The sequence below is a fragment of the Miniopterus natalensis genome, chromosome 1 (genome assembly GCF_054644295.1).
Source record: "Miniopterus natalensis isolate mMinNat1 chromosome 1, mMinNat1.hap1, whole genome shotgun sequence".
NCBI lineage: Eukaryota > Metazoa > Chordata > Mammalia > Chiroptera > Miniopteridae > Miniopterus > Miniopterus natalensis.
Genome location: NC_142081.1, coordinates 40917946 through 40944311, shown reverse-complemented (window position 1 = coordinate 40944311; position 26366 = coordinate 40917946). Strand labels below are relative to the sequence as shown.

The 26366-nt window shown below is 32.8% G+C and overlaps 1 protein-coding gene across 4 annotated transcripts in view; it reads right to left on the bottom strand.

Moving 5' to 3' along the window:
- The window catches only part of DENND4A (DENN domain containing 4A), a 96535-nt gene that overhangs the window by 31702 nt on the left and 38467 nt on the right, over positions 1-26366 (bottom strand). For all 4 annotated transcript variants that reach the window (XM_016208621.2, XM_016208624.2, XM_016208625.2 and 1 more), the window contains exons 6-15: positions 22403-22472; positions 20524-20693; positions 19466-19707; positions 15702-15768; positions 14287-14345; positions 12230-12374; positions 11801-11976; positions 7639-7739; positions 4394-4612; positions 2847-2992 (exon numbers count right to left, since the gene is read on the bottom strand). In XM_016208621.2, coding sequence (XP_016064107.1) covers positions 2847-2992; positions 4394-4612; positions 7639-7739; positions 11801-11976; positions 12230-12374; positions 14287-14345; positions 15702-15768; positions 19466-19707; positions 20524-20693; positions 22403-22472 — 1395 coding nt within the window. The remainder of the gene's footprint in view (positions 1-2846; positions 2993-4393; positions 4613-7638; positions 7740-11800; positions 11977-12229; positions 12375-14286; positions 14346-15701; positions 15769-19465; positions 19708-20523; positions 20694-22402; positions 22473-26366) is intronic.

Genomic DNA, 26366 nt, shown 5'->3' with positions numbered 1-26366 from the left:
AAATATAATCATCTGAAGAACAAGAACACATGGTTCTTAGTCATAAATGAATCTCAAATGATTCTCATATATTGTTTTTCTTATTCCTATTCAGCATTAACCACCCCAACTTTTAAGTCAGTCAAATATTTTCTGTTTGGACATGCTAAGATCAAAAGAGGAATATGTATAATTTCTGTTCAATCTTAATCATGGATTGGCTCAGGCAGTTAATGCGTATCTAATATTATTTATTTTCCATAGCTAAACTGGAGAGGTAAGAGAATCTGTTCACTTAAAAAAATTAAGCCAAAAAAAATTTAAGCTCAAAGTCACTCAACTAAGGAATAACCCCCCACTAATGATTACTTTTAAAGTACTACTGATTCGCAGATTAAAAGCAAGCTTGTTGACTTTTTGTGTTGGGTGTACTTAAAATTGTAGTATTAAAATATAAAAGGTAGTAACAGCACTGCATAATTTTTACTATTTCAGAGAGTTCTGCTTAATTATACCAGAAATACAAATGATCTCTAACTATATATGAAGGTTATTAAGATATATTTTGGGTCTTGTGACATTTTATTTTCTCTAATAAAAACAGTTCCTTGAATTATAATAAAGCAAATATGAGTAACCATGTTTTAATGAGTGAATTTTTGGTTTTGACTTTCTAAGTAGTCATTAAAATCTTTTAAGTATAACACTAATCCATTATATATGTGATCTTATGTTGGATATAGATTTTAAATAGGTAAATTGCATCTTAGGAAAACAGTCTTCCTAGAAATAATGGTTATACATTTAATGGAATTGTTTCTTTTTTTGAGACTTCTCAGAACTTTTATTCTTTAAGCAGTTATTCCAGTCATGTTCTGCATTGACTCATCAAGTAAAGAGCAAGTAGGTGATCTACTCTCAGAAAATCCTAGACAAAATAATGTAGTAATTATTAGTAATAAAATATCCTGAGAACATGAAGTCCTAGGTACTTAGCAAAATTACAATTCTTATATGTCTTACAATATTAATGAGTACTTTTTAAATAATGTGAGTCCTTAGCTGAAACACTAACTGGTGAACAAAATACACACAGTGAGTGAAATATAAACAGGAACAACACAAGATTTCTTTCTTCTGCACTATTAATTGGATTCCTACAATTAATTCATTGTTCCTATGTGAATTAATAAATTTATTGGCAAAAGCTATTAGTAAAACCCTGGTCACTAATTTGGTCCATTTAGTTTGGTACAGCAAACAATTGTTACACAAATGTATGCAGTTGTTCACAAGGAAAGCTCAGTAAGTACAAATGGATGACCAATGGAAGCCCAGCACCATACAGGGAAAAGTACAAAATGCTAGTACAAAATGCTAGTCAGGAATATCGCTTTCATATAAAAAATCCAACAATTATTCCTGTAAAAAAGTATTTAGAGAAATCTTTTCTATTTAAAGCACATCTATTTATTTATTCTATTAATATTTAACCATATAGGCATCAAATAAAGCAAACTTAAAAATCTGACTGAAATACTGAAAAACAAGTTCTTGGTACAATGCTGCAATAAAGACAAAATTGTCAAGGAGCTGGCATAACTTCTCAAAATAAACAGGGTTTCAAAGCCCCATATGGGCAGAGGTAAACTTACAAAAAGGCGCTGATCTAAAGGTCCATTTGTAAATAGGTTATTTAAAATATAGAAAATACCCCCCCCCTCAAAAAAAAACACCATCCTTTCTGAGGTGGTAAAAATGTTCTATATTTGGAGTCATGGTTGCATGGAAATCTATATTTGACCAAACTTATCAAACTGTACATTTCAAAGGTGCATATATTGTTGATATATCTCTGAATTTTGTTTTTTTTAAAAACTGCCCTAAAAGGCGGTTAGAGTACCATTCCACCAAAAATAAGTTTAATACATATTTTTAGCACAACACTGCAGCCCTGCACCATTTGAACTACAGCCAATCACCCTTTATATCAGTGTTTCTATGGTAAAATGAATTATGAGTTCTAAGCAGATTGTGGCATATATCCATCTTTTCCCTATTCCAAAGCATTTCAAGGACTTCAAGCACCTTAGCCTATTAATTCTCTATCAACACAGCGAAGTATTTCTCTACATCCATCATCCCTCGAGTTTTCTTAAGTGAGTAAAGGGTATAATATATATATATATGCCTACACGATGCTAAACAATGTCATGAGATGATAAAACCAGATGAACTACTAATCTAATAAACTCGAATTAAAACCAGCAAGATTAGTGGAATCTAATGAACAAAATAAACTAACAACAAAACAGAAATAGACTTATAGATACAGAAAACAGACTGACAGTTGTCATAGGGGAAAGGGGTTGGGCCGCAGGTTCAATTCTTGGTCAAATTTCGATCCCCAGCCCGTCTGGGCTTGTGTGGAAGGCAACAGAGCGATGTGTCTCACACTGACTTTTTTCTCTCTCTCTCCCCCCTTCCCTCTCTCCCTTCACTCTCTAAAAATCAATGGAAAAAATAACCTTGGGTAAGGATTAACAACAACAAAAAAAGAATGCTCGAGTTAGAGGTCTACAGGCTTGAACAAAAGTCCTATTGTCTGTAAGTGGGCAGGCAGAGATAGAGACCTTCCTGCTAAAATAAAACTCACGATTTAGTAAAATCCTGCAGGGTATTCCTAAGAGGTTGTGTTCTATAATATCTGGTAGGCCACCAAAACTTTCATAATAAAGGGTCAATGATGGAATGAAATTAATTTAGGTTTTGTTAAAAGCTATTAAAACTTATAGAAACTATAATTCCTAACATTTATAACAGACACACAAAATAAGTTAAAGCACTGTGGACAAAGTATTACTTACTTTATCTACGCAATCATCAAAAAACGCCAGGCTTGCATCTTTATCACTGACAAAAGAACATTCCTCAATGAAGCGAATAAACATTTGTGTTTTGGTCATCATGTTATAGAATTTTTGATGTGATCGGTCCCGGCTTCTTAAGAAAGCTGTTCAACATAAATTTACAATGTCAGAATATCATTCATAGAATTTTTAAGCTAGAAGGAACTTGATCAATCATGTCATCTGTACCCACCATTTTGCAGAAAAAGAAACTAAGACCCTGAAAGGGAAAGTGACCTGACAAAAACAGCAACAGGAAAGAAACTTGAATCCAGATCTTCTAAATCCTCATCCAGAATTGTCTCTGATGTGCCCTCACTACCGTGAAGATTACACATAAACTAGTAAATGTGAAAGCACTTAAAATTGCTATTTTCCCTCATGTATTGCATTCGGCTCATGCTCTCTCTCCATATACATATGTAGCTTTCTCGAAGCAGCAGTTACATCCCCTCTAGTATTCATTTATGTTTGTGTTAATACTTAAAGAGAGTAAAAGTTTATTTCCTGATTTCACACTCCACCTTGCTCACTATATTCAGTTACACAACACTTGGGTTTTCTTTTGGGCCCGTGAACTCAAACTCTTTCCAGCCTCAGGGACTTTGCATAAACTGTTCTTTCTGCCCAAAACACTCTTCTACTTTCCCATTGTCTGGCTAATTTCTACTCTTCCTTTTGATCATGGCTCAGTTGTGAATTCTTCAGAAGGGCCTTCTGTGATCTAAAGTTGAGAACTGAAGTGTTCATTCATATTATTTTCAAATTGCTTATCTTCTTGACTATAAGCTCCAAGGGAGAAATGATCATATCTCTCTTTTCTTTTCTTTTTTCTTTCCTTTTCTTTTTTCTCCTCCCCACTCCCCTCCCCTCCCCTCCCCTCCCCTCCCCTCCCCTCCCCTCCCCTCCCCTCCCCTCCCCTCCCCTCTTCTCTTTTCTTTTTGAGTGACCATGTATCTTTTGCATACCACTATATATCTAGTGCCTATCATTTGGAGGCACTCAATATGTGTTTAGGAAATACATTTCTCTTTTAAATGCTAAATATCACAAGAGAAAGTAAATACAAAATACGACACAAATGCATTCCAGGGCTTCCCAACATTTTTTCACTTTGTGGCATAGACAGAAAATAATATTTATAAAGCATATTAAAGTAAAACAAATGAAGCTGCTCAAGCATGGAGGTGACCCTCCCAGGCTACTCGGCATGCCCAACATTGACTGGCTTCCCCGAAAGCTGAAAGCATCATATCAACACACCTGTGACTCAAGTGCAAAAGTACATGTTTAGAAATCTCTGTACTTTTCAAATAGTTCCTTATGCATAGTGCTTGAGAAATAACTAATCTTATGGAAATGAATTACCAACTGAGTTGTTATTCACATACTCTCAAAATAGGTATATAGTTTGATAAATATTAGCTATTAACCCAGAAAGCAATTAAATCACTACAAGGTTAAGCTCAATAATATGACAACTGTAATACTATGCAATCACTCACCTTGTAGGGCAAAAAGAGAACTTGCATCTGTAGCTGTCTCAGACGGGGCTTTTGTTATTGGTCTTAAGTATGATCTATAACCTTTTAAAATAGAGGCCATGAAACACAAAAACGCCTCTTGGATTTCCAAATCTATCATGTGCAACCTCTTTCCAGCATTAAAATCATAATCATTCATTGCTAAGTCCATTAGTCCATCATCTCTTGGTCTCTGCTGCACTGTGAAGAAATACAGTGTTAGTTTTGTCCAAACAGTCAAAACTAATGTTCATAGTTTTATCAATATAAACTTGCTGTAGCCTTGGCTGGGCTTGCTCAGTGGTTAGAGCATTGGCTTTTGGACTGAAGGGTCCTGGGATCAATTCCAGCCAACAGCACGTACCTCAGCTGCAGGCTCCATCCCTGGCCCTGGCCGGGGTGCATGCGGGAGGCAACCAATCGATGTGTCTCTCTCACATTGATGTTTTTCTCTCTCTCTGTCTTTCCTTTCCACTCTCTCCGAAAAGCAATGGAAAAAATATCCTCTGGTGAGGATTAAATAAATAAATAAATAAACTTATTGTATATGTATGTCATTATGCTGTACATCTTAAACTTATATAGTTCTGTATGTCAATTATATCTCAATAAAATTGAAAGAAAAAAATAAATTTGTTGTTTTCAAAAGGGCTCAAGCTGACCTCAACCTTTGTTTATATAACTTCGTAATATATAAATCCTAAAAAAGCTTGCCATATCATTTTTTAGGCTCTGCTGAGTATATTTTATTTAAATTAAACATAAAATAATCCCTGTTTATCTGACTACAGTCAGAGAAAATGTTCATGTTATGAAATAACTATATGTAGATTAATGAATGAAGATCATAACAACCATAGCAACTGGACACAGGGTTAAATGCAATAGTCCTTCGTTTCCTCTTTTTTTTAAAAAAAATATAAGTGCTTATAGGAGGAACATTCTAGGATGAAAATGTGAAAATCAACTCTTGTAATTCAATGCTAAAGTCATTGGGTAGTAAAAGAATAACTTTACTGCTGCTCTCTCCATAATGCTGGCATTATTGGAATAAACGCTCATACATGATTTTAAAAAAAGAATAACTTTGTAGTAGAGAAGAAGCCTGGTAGACACCTAATCAAGTGATCAAAGTCAACATCTTCATCAATAATGGGACAAACTGATATAGTGTTCAATCTGATAAGGATGCTATGAAAGGAACAGCGTTACTTCTGCAATATTCCTGTAAAATATGCATAATCTGTACTCATCATGAAGACATTCAGTCAAACCCACATCATAGACCATTCTATAATAGTAAGTATCATCTTCAAAAATGTCAAGAAAATGAAGAAAAAATTGAACTGTTTAGAGAAAAGGACAACTAAAGAGATCTGAAACTAAATACATCTGATTTGGAAATGAATTCTTTTGCTATAAAGAACATTACATATTTTAACTAGAAAAATTCAAATCTGGTCTGAGGATAAGGATGGCAGTAATGCTGAATGTTAATTTCCTGATTTTCATGGTTATATTATAGTGATATAGGAGAATGTACTTGTTGGTAGGAAATACATTCCATCTGGAGGTGATGGGGCATCTATTCTCAAAGGGTCAGGAGAAAAGTTTGTGATTGTTTCAAAATTTAAAGACTTTAAAATTTGAGGAATAAATCATCTTAGCAAGTTTTTTTGAGTTATTATTGTCTAAAAAAGTAGTATTAAAAAGAATGTGGGCATTGGAACAGAAGGCCTAGGTTTTAATCATTAGCTTCAACTGTATGTATGACCCCTAAGAAAGTACTTTTTACCTCTCTCAGCCTTATTATCCTCACCTCATAGTTGTAAAAATAAAAGAATGTATGTGAAAGTTCTCTGAAGCTATACAGTGTTATACAATCCTGAACTATCAGTATTGTTTAAAAGTCTGTAGTTTTAAGCTTTAAGATTCTGCCCTTTAATAGAGCTAAATGAGCTATTTCACTGATTTTAATAATATTTAAATATTGCTACAAAAGTTGCTAGACTTCGCAGCTATTCAAAAGAAGTGCATGCACTTTTAGAAAGCAATTAACTAGGCAGTTTAAATAAAATTCCACACATAATTTATTTGTTCCATAAAATAAAATTTTATTCATTTGATGTCATTTTTTAAATACCCCAATATTTGTGAGCCACATCCAAATTATCTCGTCATGAGGCTTACTTTGTAAACATTGTCTTTCGTGTCCACTTCCAAGTATACTACAGGTACCTTGAACCCTCAAAGATATAAGCCACCTCCTATGTTTATATTTCACCTACTACATAAATGAGAACCTCAAATATTGCGACACAATTAGTGACCATTTTTCATACAATAAGTATTAAATTATGGGCCCTGAATGACTGTTATAAAATATCAAGAGGATTAGATAAATGAAGATTTAGTTCTCCTTAGTAATTCTGGATCACCATCAAGATATTCTTACATAAGCTTTTTACTGAAATATTCCATATCCCAATCAATTTTCTTTTTCTTTTAAAAAAAAAATCTTTATTGATTTCAGAGAGAGGAAAGGAGAGAGAGAGAGATAGAAACATCAACGATGAGAGTCATTGGTTGGCTGCCTCCTACAGGCCCCCGACTGGGGATTGAGCCTGAAGCCCAGGCATGTGCCCTGGCTGGGAATCGAACCCCGATCGCCTGGATCATAGGTCGACGCTCAACCGCTGAGCCATGCCTGGCCAGGCCCAATCAATTTTCATTTTGATTAATTTCCTAATGCTTTCAGCAAGCTTCTATTTTCAAATTATTTGAGGAAAGCACAGTATTAAGATCCACTGCAGGTGAAAAGTATATGACCTAGCTCTCAACCTACTGTAAATCAGCATTTTCTAATGTAATTTAAACCATCCATATTAGATTTTCAAAACTAACTTTCTGTTCCATGTATGAAGAAAAGATACAAGTGGAAATGCTTATTTTTTCAATGGTATTTCAGTAAAAGTAAAATTAAAGGAAACAACCACCTTAACCTCTTTTTGAATTTTATTATTCTAAAATGGTTCTATAAAATGTGGTATCAAAAATAAATTTTATAAACCTCCCATTCAACTTCTAACAAATTTTACCTATATGCTCATTTGTCTTTAAGATTGTAAAAACACTTTCCTTTAGATAAACACTATCGTTTTACAAGTACAGCAAAGTAATGAGTCCTTTTCTCAGATTAAATTACTTTAACTAGGTTAGACACTTACATTTTGCCAATTGCTGGTGCAAATTATTCAGTGTGTTCATCAGATTTTTACATGGTTTCTTTGGAAGTATCTTCCAGGCTACATTTTTCTTGTCACCGGTTCTGAGATTAAATGGCAAAAATAATATATTTGTTAGATGAACCCTGTGGGGGGTGGGGAGGAAAGGGGAAGTGTATACTTGATACATATCAAAAAGGAAAAGAGAAAACACATTGAACAAAAAATAAAACACTTAACAAAATATTCTAGTTAACAGGAGAAAAATATTACTGGGGTAAATTGGAATGCTCAATATTAAAAATTAATTTATATGAGGATGAAACCTTGCATTAAATATAGCTCAAAAATTTGTAATCATATCGGTACTGAGCACATTCCACATTAATTGGAATCATGCTAATCACTACCAAACTTAATGTGGTGGTCATTACTCTTAAACTCCATTTAAGAGTCTTTAGACGGCTAAATACTGGGAAAATCGTACTGTGTGGATTTTGTTGTTGTTGTAGATTGAAAATAGAGCACTGTAGAAAACTTTCAATGAGCTTATCAAAACACTTTGTCATATTTAAATATTGTTTTTTAGTTTCCTAGAAGAAAAATTATTTTGTTTCCTTCAGAAAAGAAATAATCTATAATATTAAATTAATTGAATAAACTACAACAGTCCAAAATAGTTTTATAACTACAAAAGAGGATATGTGTTTGAAAGTGCTATCTTGGTTTCTATGACAAACTCCTATAATCTCCATTACAACTTTGACAACACAGTTAGTTGCTCTTTAAACTACATATGGGGTAGGAGAAGAAAAAAGCACGGTGCTAAAACACCATAAAGGTTTTGGACTTAACTATAGCTTTGTTTATTCCATTCTTTATTAAATCTTTTTTTTTTTTTTTTTTTTTTTTTGTATTTCAACAGCAATGAATACTCATTTTAGAAATTTTGAAAAAGGTACAGAAAAAAGAGAAGAAAAGCACATCTACCACTCATGTTCTAATGACCAAAGACAACAACATAGCACAGGTGTGTAGTGAAACTTGCTGAACTTTTTTTTTCAATGTTCCCTAAACTTCCCACAGAACAAAAAGGGCAAATATCACTTTGAAAACTAAACAAAGGAAAAAGAGTGGACGGGAAAGCTTAAGCTGACAAAGAACAACTGTCTTGGAATCTATCCTATCTTTTCACAGATGAGAATAAAAATACAGATAGGGCAGGGTAAAATTACAGGTGTCCTGCTGGAAAGGTTTTATTTCATTTATAATGTGACTAGGAGCATAGAATTCTACATTGCAGTGAGAACACAACACAGAAACACTATTCGCGTTATTTTCTTGATAAAGCACTCCCACTGCGCCTTATCATTCACTGTATGCATGCCTGCCTTCTGCCTTGTCAGACTACATTACAAGCAACTTAAGAAAAGGGAGTGTGCTTGGTTTTCCTTTTTATTCCGTGCCTAGCAAAACAAGGTACTCAAGACATGTCTGCCATACAAATGAATGAAAAATATCACTTCATTACATCTAATTATTTATTCAAGTAATTAATTTCCTTCTCTAACCCTTGATAGCTTCACTTTAAAACTTGGCTGAGTAGGACAGTTTTATTTAGTACCTGAGTTTGGATCCATGATAGCCTTCTGCATTTGTATTCATGGTAACATCATTTATGAGGTAATTATAACATAAATAGTTAGCTGATCATTAGTGATACATGTATTAGTTTGGAGTCACACAGTGATGGTTTCAAAATCCAGTCTGGCCAGTATAAGTTGTGTGCCTTTTGATAAATTACTTAAAAATCTAAGCTTTGGTTTTCTTATCTGTCACAGGGTTAATAAAAACTACCTCACAAAATAAAGAGAATAGATAACTTAGGCTATGCATACAGCTTTATGCCTAGCACATATCAGATTCTAATTTCCCTTTCTTCAGAAATTTCTTGACATTCATAATACACTCTGTATTACATGTATCTAAGAGTCAGTCAGAGAGGGAAAAGGAAACCAAAAATTCCATATTCAGAATTTGTTTTTCTTTCAAATTTTAGGTCAAGGCTCCAGAAATTCTGGGTAAAGGAAGGTAGGAAGCTGTTAGTATACTAGTTTAGTCTTCCCACAGATTTGTAATGATGATAATATCAAGAAGGAATAATACTAATGAGTGCAAAGACTCATGTTTCTTTTATTCTTTAACTCATTAGTGATCAAAACAGAAAGATAAAATAATTAAAAATTCTGTATCCCTGGCCAGTGCGGCTCAGTTGGTTGGAGCATCTTCCCATGCACCAAAAGGTTGCCGGTTCGGTTTTCAGTCAGGGCACATACCTAGGTTGGGACACATTCAGGAGACAACCAATTGATGTTTCCCTCTCACATCAATGTTTCTCTTTCTTTCTCCTTCCCTCTCTCTCTAAAATCAATGGAAACATATCCTTGGGTGAGAATTAAAAAAAAATTCTTTTAACAAATTGAGGGAAAGTATAAAAGTAGGGAAATGTAATTTATTACCATAATAACCTTAGGATATGCTCATTTACCACCCTTAATTTCAATTTTTGAAAACATTATGTCATGTAACATTAACAACTGGCAAAGAAAAGAGATACTACTTTAATATTTAAAGAATTAAATATTCCTGGTAAAGAATCTTTGACTCTTTTGATCCCATACATAAAATGGTTTTTATGCACAAAGTACATGCTATATTTTCTTGGTTAGGCTTTCTCTGAATAAAAGCTTTTGACAGCTTTTATAAAGCATACATGTTTTATAGCAGAAAATTATTTTTTTGCTAAATTTTTCTGATGATTTAAATATTTGAAATTTTGACATATGACAAAACTAGAATGTTAAGATTTCAGAATTAAATAAAAAAGCTTTAATATAACACGTGCATATTTAAAAACCTATTTCACAAATACATATTTAAGCTGTAAAAGGCATACTAGCTTTTGGGCTTTACTGATAGACTAACTTGTAGTTATTTTAAGCATGTCCTGTGGATTCAATATGGTCACTGCATCAATTTCCTCTTTCCTGAATAGCATAAGTATGATTAAACTGAAAATAAGGGACACAAGAGAAACACTTAATTATAAAGAAGCTGTAAGTATATAGCTCCAGTAGTACAACTTAAATATTATTCCAATAAAAGAGAGAAGCTTATAAAATCCTTATACTCCTACGGTATAAAAGTAAAAAAAAAAAAGGTATAATTTAAAAGTTATTTAATGACAGAGGGGAGGGAGGTGAGGGGGACTGGATAAAGGAAGGTGAAGGGATTAGCTAAAGAATATATACCCATAGCCTGTGAACACAGCCAATAGTGTGGTGAGGGCCAAGGGACGGGGGTTGGAGGCTGGGTGGAAGTGGGCAGAGGGGGAAGAAAATGAGGGACATCTGCAACATTGTTAACAATAAAAATTTTTTTACTTATTTAAAAATTTTATTTATTTATTTATTTATTTATTTATTTATTTATTTATTTATTTATTTATTTTAAACATATCTTTATTGATTTCAGAGACAGGAAAGGAAGGGGAGAGAGAGAGATAGAAACATCAATGATGAGAGAGTCATTGATCCGCTGCCTAGCCCTCAACCCGGGCATGTGCCCTGACCGGGAATCGAACCCCGATCTCCTGGATCCTAGGTCGATGCTCAACCGCTGAGCCATGCCCGGCCGGGCCAAAAATTTTAAAACATTACATTAATTTTGATATGAAGTATCAGTATTCTAAATAGCATTACACTACACTAGATATAGTATTTCAATTCAAGTTGTGTTGTAAACAAGGAACAGTATTTCACTTTGTGTTTTACCCATATTCATCTGACTAAAGGGAAATAACCTTTTTCTATTTCTAACCTCAATTTTCCTGTTAAATTTCTAGGTAAACATAAGATTATAATGTTTCTTAAATATTTAAAAAGCTAAGGATGAGGGCTACATTTTCTTTCCAATAAAACCTTAGCCAATGCTCTAAATCTATCCTATTCAAGTATAGTAATTGCTGATTCAAAGATGGTGATAATCCCAAAAACAAAAACAATATAGCCAAAGGGAAATTCTAATAAGCTTTCATAAAATAAACAATTACATACACAGATTATGAAGTAAATTATTGGGTGTAGAATCACTAAAATGTACTTACTGAGAAATGGTGTTGGTATCTAGGTCAACACAACTAACATCTGGTGGAGGGTCATAGAGATCAAAGTATCTTGAATCAATTCCTACTATGAATGGACATGGTGCACTCAAGACATCGGCCAAGGCCAGTGGGCAGAGAGGAACATATGGGCATGGCCAGTGGAAAGGGAATATCATCTTGGATAAACAAAAGAATATTGGAGAATATTTAGCTGCTTGACATTGAAACATAATTTATCAGCATGAACAAAAAAATTGTCTTTTAAACATTTATACCTAAAGTCTAATGCTTAAAAATGAATTAAATAATTATAACCAGTGTTAATAGTCAGAAAGTTTAAATTGTTTCCACAACATAAAAATTTATTACACTTTGAATTAAAATAGCTTTAAATCATATATTTTCACAATAAGAAACTGTGATACTCACAGACACTAATGCTTCTGTCACACTAGTAAGCACAGAAGGCCGTAAGGAATGGATCAGAATCTTATGTTCTGTTACAGCAAATACCAGTAGTGTCACAGCATTTTCAGGGCCTAAATTCTGAAGTAGTGTTGAAAACTTGCCACCACTATCAATCCAAACAAAAATATGTAATTAATAAAATAAAGATCCAATAGCCTCATTACCCAAAATAATGAAGAAGAAAAAAGTTCATGGTTAGGGTAGGATTTGTATATATATTCAACTTTAAATATGATTGTTGATCTTATGTAGGGAAGACACTGCATCAGAAACACACTATAAAACAATGAAGTTTTATGAGGTTTCAAAATCATTCAAATCTTCTGCATTGTATTCAATATGGAAAATGAAAAGTCATCTGCTTTATTTTATATAGAAAGATTTACCATGTAGATAATGTCCAAACAAAGAATTTAATTTATAAGAGGGATGCTTTGATTGAAAGCAAATTCTTTAATGAGTTTTGGCTCATCTTCCACTGTAATAATAACAAAAAAACCCTACATGACTTACAGGCCTACATCCCTTAAGGTAAATACACATATTAAAACTTAGATATACGAATAGATAATCTTTCATATTGTAACGATGATAATAATATGAAATCCAGACTACCAAGTAATGATATATAAATACAAAGCAAATTCATAACCAAAACTTAGACATTCTGTATAGTAACAAAATTAATAATTCAGTAAGCCAACCAGTACTTTGTCTATATAATGCTAAATAATTGGCTTCACTGAATTAATTTTTAAAAAATAAAGCAAAACTAGTAACAAAAGTCTCTTGGAGAAATGAAAACATACGTCCACAAAAAACTTGTGCATGTTTATAGCATCATTATTCATAGTAGCCAGAAAGTCCATCAACTGATTAATGAATAAATAAAATGTGGTATATTCATATATAGAAATGTTTGTTAGAAATAAAAAGAAATGAAGTACTGATACATACTACAACATGGACGAACCTTGGAAACATTATGCTAAGTGAAAGAAGCTAAACACAAAAGGCAAAATATTATATGAGTCCATTTATATGAAATGTTCAGAATAGGTGAAATCTGTAGAGACAGAAAGCAGATCAGCTGTTGCCAAGGGTTGGGGAGGTGTGTGTGTGTTTGTCCATGTAGGGATGGGAGAAATAGGGAAGGTAAACTGCTAAAGCATACAAGGCTTCTTTTTAGAGAGATGAAAATGTTCTAAAATTGATTATAGCGATAGTTTCAGAGCTCTGTAAATATAACCAATGAATTGTACAGTTTAACTGGGTGAATTGTATAGTATGTGAAATATATACCAAAAAAGCTGTTAGCAACAAAATCCTCAGGTAATTTAGAATTATTTTTACATTGTCTCAGTCAGTATATCTAGTTTATTTTTGGCTTAAACAAAGGTTAAGAAAACACTGGTCACTCTGGGCCAAGACCTAGTGATGAAATAATCTGCAATTCTTACAAAATTAATGTCAAAGATGGCACCTAGTCACCCTTAGGAATGTGCTACAAAATAGCTTAATTATACCGTAACTATTTCTATGCTAGAGAAATTATACAGCTAATTAAATGTCAAGAAATGATACCATAGAAAAACATAATTCATAATTTCTTTGAACTTTTAAGGTGATGAAATACATTGTTCTACCCCATGGTTTAATATTTATAAATGTCTTTTTATTTTGAGGTTAAATTGAAAGTTAATTGCATCTGAATGTTCTTCATAGAATATTTAAAGCTAAAAAGAACTGTTTTCATAATCTACATACATATGTACCTATTTATGTAATTACTGATAACAAATGGATACACAAAATACCAAACAATACTATAAAACTCTTTCTTTTTTTAAGAACATTAACCTAAATATTAAGTAAATGGAATTTAGATAAAAAAAAGTTAAATGAAAAGTATTTCCATCATCATTTGAAATTCTGCTTGGGAAAGAAAGAAAATATTTGAATGTTACTTGAGCTCACACTAAATTTAGAGAAATAAACAGAAGTGAAGTTTTACTTGCCTTAGTGGAAGAGGTGAAGAAACAGGCTGACTGAGGATCAGATTATCATGTGGTGATAACTGGAAGAAGATTCAAAATAAAGTATTTGAAATATAAAGATAAACTTTAAAACACTACTTTCTGGTAAAAACATATAGACTAATGATGATGAAGTTTCAATATATTCATTCATTAGTATAATCACTTACTAAGATGCTGAAAAATATATCTTGATTACTGACCTCTTCTGACTACTAACTCTTCCATTTTAAATCCTATATCTTTTCTTCTGTTTCTCAATGTTTCCCTGATGCCATTTAAAAAAATCTGTATTGAAAGACTAATTTGTTAATTTAATACCATAAAATCAGAGTTAGCAATCCTATGGCCTCCAGGGCAAATCCACAGGCCACCTGTTTTTATGAATAGTTTATCGGAACTCATTATTTACATATTACCTCTAGCTGATTTTGTGCAATAACAACAGAGCTGAGTAGTTTCAATAGAGATCACATGGCTTGTAAACACTAAAGTATTTACTTTTTGGTCCTCAACAGGAAAAATTTGCCAACTTCTGCTACAAAACAAATCTTTTACATGAATTCAAACTGAGTTTGCTATATATATTCTGGCACTAAATACCAAAAAGACAGACAGAAATAATATGTAAATATGAAGACTGATTATAAAACTTATCAAATAGTATTTTTCTAAATATTTTATCTATATCAATATAATAATGCAATTATTTTTATCCATATTTTAAAATTTACGCAGATTTTCACAAATTTGTAAATATATATTTGCCAGATAATTTCTAATTTTGAATGATACCCTATTAAGGGCTGTGATAGATATAGTAAAGCACACACAGTGATGTTACATGAAAATATCTTAATGTAAATCACTTCATAAATGATGATTAAAGCAGAAATTTACATCTCAAAAGTACAAACAAAAAATATGAATAAAAGAGGAAAGATACAGTCAATTGAAAAAAGAGATGGGGAAAATAATTTATGTTCATTTTAAACTTCCTCCATCACAAAGATATGAGCATTCCTTCCTGCAATCTATGAAAACACACAACTTTTCCTTCTGTATATTCTAATATACTTAACTTAGAGAATAAATGCCAAAGCCACACAGAAACTTTCAAATACCTAGAACAAATTTAAGACGATAAGTTCCTTTTTTGTGTTCAAAATGTCTACTGCCTCCTATTTAACTCTGCAACCCTTTATTTGAGAAAGAAAAATTAGTTGTCTGAGAGGCAGTTAATAAGACAATAAGGGCCCAAATTCTGAAATGAAATAGCATCTTGTTCTCTCTCAATTTCATTTGATTTTTCCTCCATTTAAAATAGTTATTCTTATGTTACATTTTGACAGATCCAATATTCATTCAACAGGGCACTTATAGCAAGAAAGTCTTACCTGAACTAAAATCCGTGGTCTCTGAGGAGATGGAAAAGGAACTTTATGCATAAAATGAGAAATATGCCTTAAAAACAAACAAAAAAAGGCAATTGATTCCAAAGTGAGTACCATACGCTACAAAGGTCAACATGTCATCCCAAGTCCAAGTTAAGTCAAAAGCTCTGTGAACCTGTAATTTCGAAATCCCTGCTACTATGAAAACAAGTGAACAAACAACCAAAAATCATTTGTTGCATTCAAGTTGCTTCTACCTAAATCCAATTCACTTCTCATATTAATAGTTGTTCACATTCAACAACGTTCATGTTATGAATATCTCAAAAGCCATTTTACCTTCTACCTCTCCCTAAGCAGATGATATACAACATGCCAGAGGCGTGGGCATTAACAAAGAAACCAATTCATGCATCTGTAATATGCTTTTTAGTCAACTGCTCATATTTTAAAAGTGAAACACCATTTAGAGTGCTCCAGAAAAATGAAAGAGTTTAACTGTTTCTAAAAGAGGAACAATATACAGACATATCTCATTTTGTTGAGCTTTGCTTTACTGCACTTTACAGATATTGTGTTTTTTATAAACTAAATACAAGACCCTCCACCAGCAAAAAGATTACAACTCGCTTTATTGCAATACTCGCTTTATTACAGTGGTCTGGAATGGAACTCACAACATCTCTGAGATGTTCCTGTACTTTCTACTAACAATAGGTTAAAAATCCTATTACATGATGGTTGTTTTTTCCCAGAAGAAAATGGATAAAAAGCTAGATTGACATGTTTTGTTTTGAACACTGGAAAAGGTAAAAGGCAAGAATAGTGAAAATCTTTTCTTCTTTTAGGAAAAAGTTATTTTATTTCTGCATTACTTTTCTCTTAAACATTACTTCAAAACCATCTTTGTTTTAGAGCTGGAATAATTTCAACTGGATAGAGAGCATTAAAAGAGAAATGTATTAATTTTACAAACATGTTTTGACTGCTTGCTATGTATAAGACACTGACAGACATTATGGGAATTATAAAAAAAGGCATATTATACTACCACTTTATACCATGAAGGTACTCATAACCTAAGAAAAAAAGATAAGGGGATGATTCCAGAGGACACTTTTGCTTGAATTATCTGAAGTAATTAGAACAGCAGAAAACAAAGTGTGATCCATGAACATCTAAAGATCTCCAAGACCCATTCACAGAGATCTGCAAGATCAAAACTAATTTTTTTAAATCCTCACCTGAGGACATGTTTATTGAGTGTGTGTGTGTGTGTGTGTGAGAAAGAGAGAGAGAGAGAGAGAGAGAGCGAGAGAGAGAGAGAGAGCACGAGCAAGGGGGGGGTACCTTGATGTGAGAGAGAAACATCACTTGGTTGCCTCCCGTACAGGTGCCCCAACAGGGGATAGAATCTCAACATTTTTGGTGTATGGGACGACTCTCCAACTAACTGAGCCACCCAGCTGGAGCAAAACTATTTTTATAGTAAGATTTCATTTGCCTTTTTCACTGTGTTGATATTTGCACTAATGGAGCATCTTACTATGAATCAAGGCACCAAATTGTATTAGTAGTCACTGTATTCAGTTTCACTTAAGAATGTCTTTGATAAAACAATAAATATTATTAATTTTATTAAATTTTGTCCCTGTGGGGGCAAAATTAATTAATTTTAATTCACTATTAATTAGTTTTAAAATCCTCATCCAAGGATATGTTCTTCACTGATTCTAGAGAGGAAGAAAGGGAGAGAGAGAAACATTGACGTGAGAAAGAAACACGAATTAGCTGCCTTCCATATGCACCCTGACCAGGGATCCAACCTGCCACCTTTTTGTGTACGCGACCATGCTCCAATCAACTGAGCCATACTGGCCGGGGCTTCAGTGTACTTTAAAAAAAAATAATCTGTGATGAAAGGGGAAGTATGTATAAAGCACTTCTGCTATGCACAGCAGTACAAATGGTTGTCTTGAAAAGCACTTGTGTGACTGAGTCCACAGCAACACTTGGTCCATGCCAAAAGGTCCTTAACATTTGGTTCTATGAAAAATGTCCATGAGCATATTTGGTACATGACAAATTATTCTTGATATTTGGTCCTGTCAAAAACTTCCATGCTTAGAAAACATTCTTTGGGTTCAGATAGCCCATAACAGTTATTTATACTTTTGGTTTATAGGATTAATACATTAAAAAAATACTATCAAATTTTATTGATCTAATAATTGTCCTGTATCTGTACTGCCAATAATAACCCTTCTTGCCTCAGTAACCTAGCTGGTAGTGGCACATGGGGTAAATAGGTAGATGGGTCAATGTGGACCAAATGTCTCCATGGATGTCTTAGACAGGACCAAATGTCTGCTAATCCCCATAATAAACTCCACTTGTCATGTCTGGTGCAGTAACAAAAAGGAAAATCCAAAATTTTCTGAAAAGACTATTCAAATGTCCATCTACTTATCTTTTCCACCTATTTATCTGTGTAAGGCCAAACAACCCAAACAACCTATTGCAACAGATTAAATACAGAAGCACACATGAGAACCTACCTGTGTTCAATTAATCCAGCCATTATTTATAAAAATGTAAAGCAATGTCACTCTTCTCACTAATTTTTTTTGCAGTGGAAAATAGTTATTTTAAAAAATATATATATTTATGTTAACATGTGATGGGTTTATTATTTTAAAAAATTAATTAACATATTTTTTAAGTTTTCAGTTTTAATTTCTACTATAATAAATATCAACAGATATGCTCAGTTTTTAAAAGTATAAAGGAGTCCTGAGACCAAAAAAATCTGTGAACTGCTGCATTGGAATACTGAGACTAAAAAAGTGCAAGGGAAAATTAAAGCCTAAGCCTGTAAAGCAAGTGTTCTTATGATAAATCTATCACTTTTCAACTGTCATTAGAGTCAGGGAATTCTGCCTAAGAACACGAAAGAGCTTAAGTGATCGATGGTATAAAATAAACAATAGACAATGGAGATATTTAGATCTCATTTGAATATCTTACTGTATGAAACATTATTCAGTTTTAATGATCTTAAAGTGAATCACTCAATTTTTAAAAAGAATAAAGAATGCACTCATCTAATTTTTCCTTTAAATTCATGACATCTAAAAATAGTGAGGAATATTTTTAAAGGTTCATAATAAATCCAAACTACGTGTAAAATAAGAATTACAAAACTATTTTTTAAAATTCCAATTAGGATCTCCAAACTTCACAAGAACATCAAAAAATGAAACGCTTATTTTGTTAGAGATAAAGTTATTTAAAATAACATGACTGTAAAAGTATAATATAATATGCGTCTCTCATACATGGAGATAAGTTTTATCTGTCAGTTCTTCCTGGTGTGTGAGGCAGATTAGGATCATATTATGGTTTGGCTTCTCCCTAGCAGAGTGATTGTGGGCAAACAGCTCATTTTTCTGAGACTTGTATTCTCTGAAAGATCTGGATGCAATACCTACTTCAAAGGGCTTCCATGAGAAACAATTGTGATAATGTATGCGATGCAGTGCTTTGGAAATTTGCCCAATAAATTGTAGATGTTAGTTCAAACAACAAAAAAGTATAATAGAGAAATATTCCTGATTGAAACAACCAAACTTTTTCCCCCCCAAATAACTCCTGACAAATCTAGTTTCCATATAAAATTTACCAGTAAAATTCAATTACTAGTACAAATATACCACACATACTGGGAAGATCTGCCAAATTTTGAACCAAGAAGGCTTCAAACTTACTTCTCAATTGGAAGGACATGAGGTCCAGAGATGGAATAACGATACAAAAACGTCAGAAACTTCCTGAATGCATCAAAAAAAGGCCAGTGAGAAAGAAGACAGATGCACTTATTAGTGTGAACTGTTTTGGAACTATCAGACTTCCCATCTGCTGATGATGCTAAACCCAAAAGAAGTCTCTGTTTTTCTGTGAGGTTCTCCTCAAGATATGGTTCATAAAACTGAATAGCAGCACCATAGACCTGGAAAACAAGTAATATATTTACTAAATACACCTTATATAATTTATTCAAATCATATCATTAGTTAAATATTTAATAGATAAGCCAGGCCATTATAAGCCATTATACGCCTTTGAGTCAGGCAAGGTGCCAGGTACCAGGAACACAGTAGTGAACAGACATCACTCTTTGCTTTCTTGAAGTACATTAAAAATAAAATTTTAAAACTACACAAGTGTTACTCTCACATTTCCTTATATTTTTTCAAAAAGGTGTTTCAATTAAATTGCATTGGTTTCATAGACAGTGAAAGAAAGTGTATCAATAATCTCTACAAGAAGAAAATTAAAAATTATTTAGTAGACAGTAGGACAATTTTAGATAAGGAAATATAAATTCCAATTTCAGGCAATTCACTGATTTTCTCTGGATCTCAATTTCTCAATCTATAAAATGAGAATGTCAAACTAAGTAATTTCCAAGGTCCCTTCCAATTATAATAGTACATGATTCTAAAAAAGCATCACATATTTAATAATGTCTTTTGTATTATTTTCAAAGCTTCTGTATCACAGAAAATAAAGCAATGAAGGATCATCATTTAACAATTAAAAAACCTTTCACCATGTTCACAAGAAAGCATTTGGGAATATGGAAGAGAATGAAAATTTTCTGTTCCTATGTCCCTGGATATAGTTACTTTAACCAAATGAAAGAGGTACGTATAATAGATTCAATTTAACCAGTTATATTTTCCTACTGTTCCTTGCACTATATAAAACTTAAATGTAAAATGTACAAGAACTTCCCAATATAACTTGTTAAAACACGTAGTACCTTTTCAGCTGAGGCTCCAGTTAACACAAATGTAGAAAATACAGGGAGAGGGTATTTGCTATTCGATGGCCAACATTCAATAGTTGCACCCATTGGTAAACAAAATAGGGGAACAGATTCTGGGAGTGAGAATGACTCATAATCTTCTTGAGGATATCTACAAATCAGACCTATAAAAACAAAAATAAATATTAGGTCATCATCTCTTGAATTTAGGTGTTCATAATTTGAATGATGCTGAAATGCTTTATTAACACATTTCAAAGTTCAAAACATTACATATACTAGGCAGAGCAAAAGTAGGTTTACAGTTGTGAGTATGCGAAACACAGAGTTTATTCTTATATTATTATTTATTAATTAATGTATTACTTTCCATATGAACAACTGTAAACCTACTTTTGCCCCACCCTGTATGTTCATTAATCCTACTTAATGCTTCAGTAGGATTCATATAGATTTTAATCCTCAAACATATTCATATTAACTGCTTAATATTTATCAAACTTCATCCACAAAAGCTAAGTAAGGCAAACAAGAAAAGATTATTCTAAAGAAATATACATAAATACACACATATTCAAAAATTCAATTTGTGGTCACACTACCTTAAAGCACATGAATATACTATTAAAAATTTTTTTTCAATATGTTTACCTGCATATATCCATTTCACCAGTTCTCAATAACTTTTATTGGGTTTTTACACATTAAAATAGATGTCCTATAGGAGTATATACATAATTTCTAGCACAAATACAAGAAAAATACCAATAAAAATAGAAGAGTCATATATTTACAGTATCTTCAGAATAGTATCAACTCAAGCCCGGCTTCTGAATAATCCCAAATTATATGAAGATAGAGTTTCAAGTGGCCTATGATTTCATGTTAAATAGACTAGTCTAGAAAGTGGTCTAGGAATCTTCTGTTGAACACATCCTCCAGCAGAATCTCATACTGATTTTGTGAGACTAGAAATAGAAAATAGGTTCCCTGAACTTGAACAGTAAAAGCCAAGTGGAAACCATCACTAGATATGGCCTTAAAGACAAAATGATAAATTAGGAATACCAGTAGTTGGTCTGCCACTAATATCTGTGTGATTTTGAACAAATCATATACCTATAAGACTGGTTTCCTCATCTATAAAGTGAGATGAACTAGATATACTAAGGTCCAAGGCAGTTCTAAAATTCTCTAATTATGTGCTGGCCAGCTAGTAGATCCCATGAAGGTCTACAGTTAATTGTCCTCTACTCTCCCAGGTCATAAGGCTATATATAGTATAGGCTTTAAGTAGTTCAGAAGTAGTGATGAATTGTATGTAGGTCTTAAAAAAAAAAAAAAGAACAGAAATTAATAGTCTAGGACATGATTCTAAACCTATATTATTTAAAAGGCTGAAGCTGCTCTCTTGCAAATAAGATCAGTATGTTTGCTATTTTGAGGTTTCTGGCAATTGAAAATTTCAGCTATGTATTATAAAATCACAAATTAGTTTATAATATTTCAGATTATTATGAAATAATTACATATGAACCATAGACTTCACTAAATTTGATGTAAAAATTAAACATTAATTTAACTGGAAAATACTTTTCTCCATTTTCTACTGATTCAAAAACTTAAAGAGAACTAATTTCTACTTAATTATTTAAATCTAATGTTTAAAAATATCTCGCCTTCTTTTAATATAAATCTTCCATTAAGCATCCAATAACTGTATGGATGAAAACAAAACAGAAGCAAAAGACATGCGTTATAGTCCCAGTCCTGACACTAACACACTGTAAGACAGGTTTTATTTATTTTCTTTAATATTACTGGCCCCCATAATACATTTATATATTAAGTATTCCATGAAAATTATACTTACCAGCTTTGTAAGAGATAGTGTTAGTTTTTGCCACTGACTTTTTGTAACATAAGTATACTGCTGATCCCCACTGAATTAAAAAAAAGAAAATATCATTAATTTTAAAAGGTAATAACTTAATAAATTGGAGTCTCTTTGATCTTTCTAGTATGTATTATTTAAGATGTAAAAGATTGCTCTCTGTTAGCTATTTTCAGTTGGTTGTTTTGTGAGCATTTTATTGGAGTTATTGCCCACTTTTCTCTCAGAAGTAGAATTTAACATATTTTTTCCCTGCAACAGCAATAACATGAAAATCTGACCCCTTAAAACAAAACGAAGCCATAAAAATTTAGATTTTATGCTAAGTGAAAAACTGGGCAGAAGTGATAAACTAAGAAATATCTACTTGTGTATATGTATGTCTTCCTTTTGATTCCATAACCCCTTTCAGATACTGCCAGATTTTTCTGCAGCTCTTTATACCAACACTCGAGTAGTAATTTGCCATATCCATTTCCTTATATCCTATTCTCTCCTGAATCCATTCCAAAAAAAGTTTTAATGTTACCGTTCCTTAAAAGAACACCTTGACAACTTTAATGATGCCAAATCTAATACAGTAGTTGATTCCTAGTCTTCATTTTATTCAACCTCTCAGCAGATTTTGATACCACTAATGACTCCCTTCCTGGAACATTTTCTTTCCTTGGCTTTTCAGGCAACACACTCTCCTGGTCCCTCCCCATCAAATCTCTGGCCATCCCTCAGCCTTTTAAAAAAAATCCTCACCCAAAGATATGTTTTTATTGATTTTAGAGAGAGAAAGGAAGGGGGAGAGAGAAAGAAAATGGATGAAGAGAGAAACATCAATTGGTTGCCTCCTGCACTTGCCCCAACCAGGATTGAAACCACAACCTAGGTATATTCCCTGACCAGGAATCAACCTACAATATTTTGGTGTACGGGACGACGCTCCAACCAACTGAGCTACCTGGTGAGGGCCCTCAGTCTCCTTTGTAGCAATCATCTTTTCTCTTTTCCTGATCATTAAGTATGTTCTATTCTTTACTTTCTATAAATCAGGTGTGGGGAACGTCCAGCCAGAAGGCCATATATACAGCCCATGAAATCATTTGGTTTGGCTCTGCCAAGGCAACTGCAATTCCAGTCATCATATTAGGGATGAGTTAATTAAATGTTTGACCAAATATAGCAGGCTAATTTTTAAGTTGATAATTTTGTATGGCCCTCGAATGATGTTATAAATATCCAAATGGCCCTTGGCAGAAAAAAGGTTGACCACCCCCGCTCTAAATGATCTCATACATTTAGTCCCATGGTTTTAAATAACTGCTACTCCCAAAGGAGTCTCAATTTTCTAGTCCCAGCTGTAACTGAGATGAGGAAGACTGTGGTTAAAGCAGATTTTGGGGTGAAGAAAAGGAGTTCGTTTTTAGACATGTTAAGTTTGAAAAATTTATTAGACATCCAAGTGAAGAGTCATATAGAGCTAAGGTAACTTGGGAGACATCACCACTTGACATTAGGTGGTGACAGATATATTCATTTAGCACATTTCCTTACCTTCTTTTGGCCTCAACTCAAATGCCGCTTTATTATTTCATCACCTTATATGCAATAACAAGCCTCCCTCTACCCTTCCCAGTCCTCCCTATCACTCCTTTCTTGCTTTTCTTCCCTGCATAGCATATTGCATATTTTCTTATTTAGTATCTGCCTCTCACCACTAAAATATAAGTTCTATGATGGCAAGGGCTTTGTTTTGTTCACTATTTTATCTGTAGTACTTAAAACTGTGCCTACTATGTAGAAATGCTCAATAAATATGTGTTAAATTAGTCAGGACATGTTTGTGCACACATGATAGAGTACCTGCATAAACTAGTACATGAGGATAGAGTCATAGTACTGAGGACAGATATATGGAGAAAATAAACTTACTTAAGAAATATATGTATTTAAATATGTTCTACTGATTTTTAGAAAGAGAGGAAGGGAAAGGGGGAGAGAGAAAGAATAAAACCCCAAAAACATCTATGGGAAAGAGAAACATCTATTAGCTGCCTTCTGTACGCAGCCCAACTGGGGATTGAACCTGAAACCTGGGCATGTGCCCTTACCAGGAATTGCACCAGTGACCTTTTGGTGCACAGTATGATGCTCAACCAACTGAGCCACACTGGCCAGGGCTAAGAAATATTTTTTACATATTAAGAGGCTACTATAACAAACACCTACTTACCACCAAGATTTAACAAATGTTAACAATTTATCATATTTGCTTCAGATATTTTAATCTATAAAGAAACAAAAAATTACACTTTAGCTAAAGCCTCATCTTCTACTCCTTTCTGTCCTCCAGAGTTAACTACTAACCTAAAGCCAGTGCATTTCATTTACGTGCATTTAAAAAATTTCTACTATACAAATATACACACCTATGTGTATGTATTATTGTTTTATGCATTTTAAATTTTACATAAATAATGACATACTGAATATATGCTTTTATAGCTTAATTTTTTACTCATCAACATGTTTTTGGGAATTAGTGGAGTTGATCTAATTTCCTTTTCTGAACTACTGGATAGTATTCCATTAATAAATGAATCAGTTTATTTTACCTATTCCTCTACTGATGAACACTTAGGTTGTTTCTTTTTTTTTCTTTTGGCTATTACAAACAATGTTGCAATACACTGGCTCAACATCAAGAAATTTTTCTTGCTTTCTTAAGCATTTTTCTACTTTTTAAAATTTATTGATTATAGAGAGAGAAAGAAGAGGGAATGGGAAAGATAGATAGAGAGAGAGAGAGAGAGAAACATTGATCTGTTGTTCCATTTATTTATGCATTTATTGGTTGATTCTTGTGTGTGCCCTGACCTGAGATCGAATCATAACCTTGGTGTATTGGGACAACGCTCTAACCAACTGAGCTACCAAGCACAGGCATAAAACATTTTTTCTGTGTCTCCACGAGATAAACTGTTAAATCGTGCTTAGGGCATTAAATTATGCTCATTGCTGTGTTAGAATTTTGTTTTTATAAATGCTTTAGTATTTTTCTATCAAAAGAATGAATGTGTAAAAGTCAAGTGGATATTATGAATGTAAGTCAAACTGGACTTTTAGTTTATCGGGTGAGTAAAAAAATTTAGAAATAAAGGGCTCTCTATTGAAGAGTCCCAACTCCAGTTCCCAATAAGCCAAATTTCGTGAAGATTAAAAAACTTTCACTGATAACCTTTGTGATGATAAAAAGGGAGCTAGCTATATGACCATTTGGATATGGTAGAAACCAAAAGGAATATTCTAAAATGAAAAATAGAAGTTCAGAGATACAATAAAAATTATAGGGCTCTGGAGGAAAATAACCATGATAGCAAAACTAAAAGAGGGTTTTCTAAATTTTTTCACATACAAGATTGAGCAAAAAAGAAAGTAGGAAGAGCATTGTTCTAAAAATACTTTAAATGTTTAACCTATAAACTATCTGTATTGTGATTTACCATGGCAAAAAAGTACTTTCAGGTGCTTTTTTTTTTTTTTTAGGAATTAGGTACATGATTTAATTACTTGCTTTGTTAATAACTATTTTTCTAAGTAAACTTGCTAAATCAAATACATTTTTGAAAGACTGTAAAACAAGAGCCATTTGCATAAGGTATGAAAAAACACTCTCAATGAGTCAAAAACTGAGTAGAGAGTCCCAAATTTGCCAAGAGTTAAACTGTGTGACTCAAAACTACTGGGCTACATATCCTTAACTACAGATTTTTGCATTTTGGCATCACATGACCGTTCATAAGTTCTCTTCCAGCTCTAAAATATTATACTTCTATTCTAAATCAATACAAATCCAAATAATTTAAGGCGTATAGTTCAAAGTTTAAAAATTAATAATTCTTCAAAACTCTTTCTGTACATAAGCTTAATGGGTAGTGGAGAGGTGGAAGAG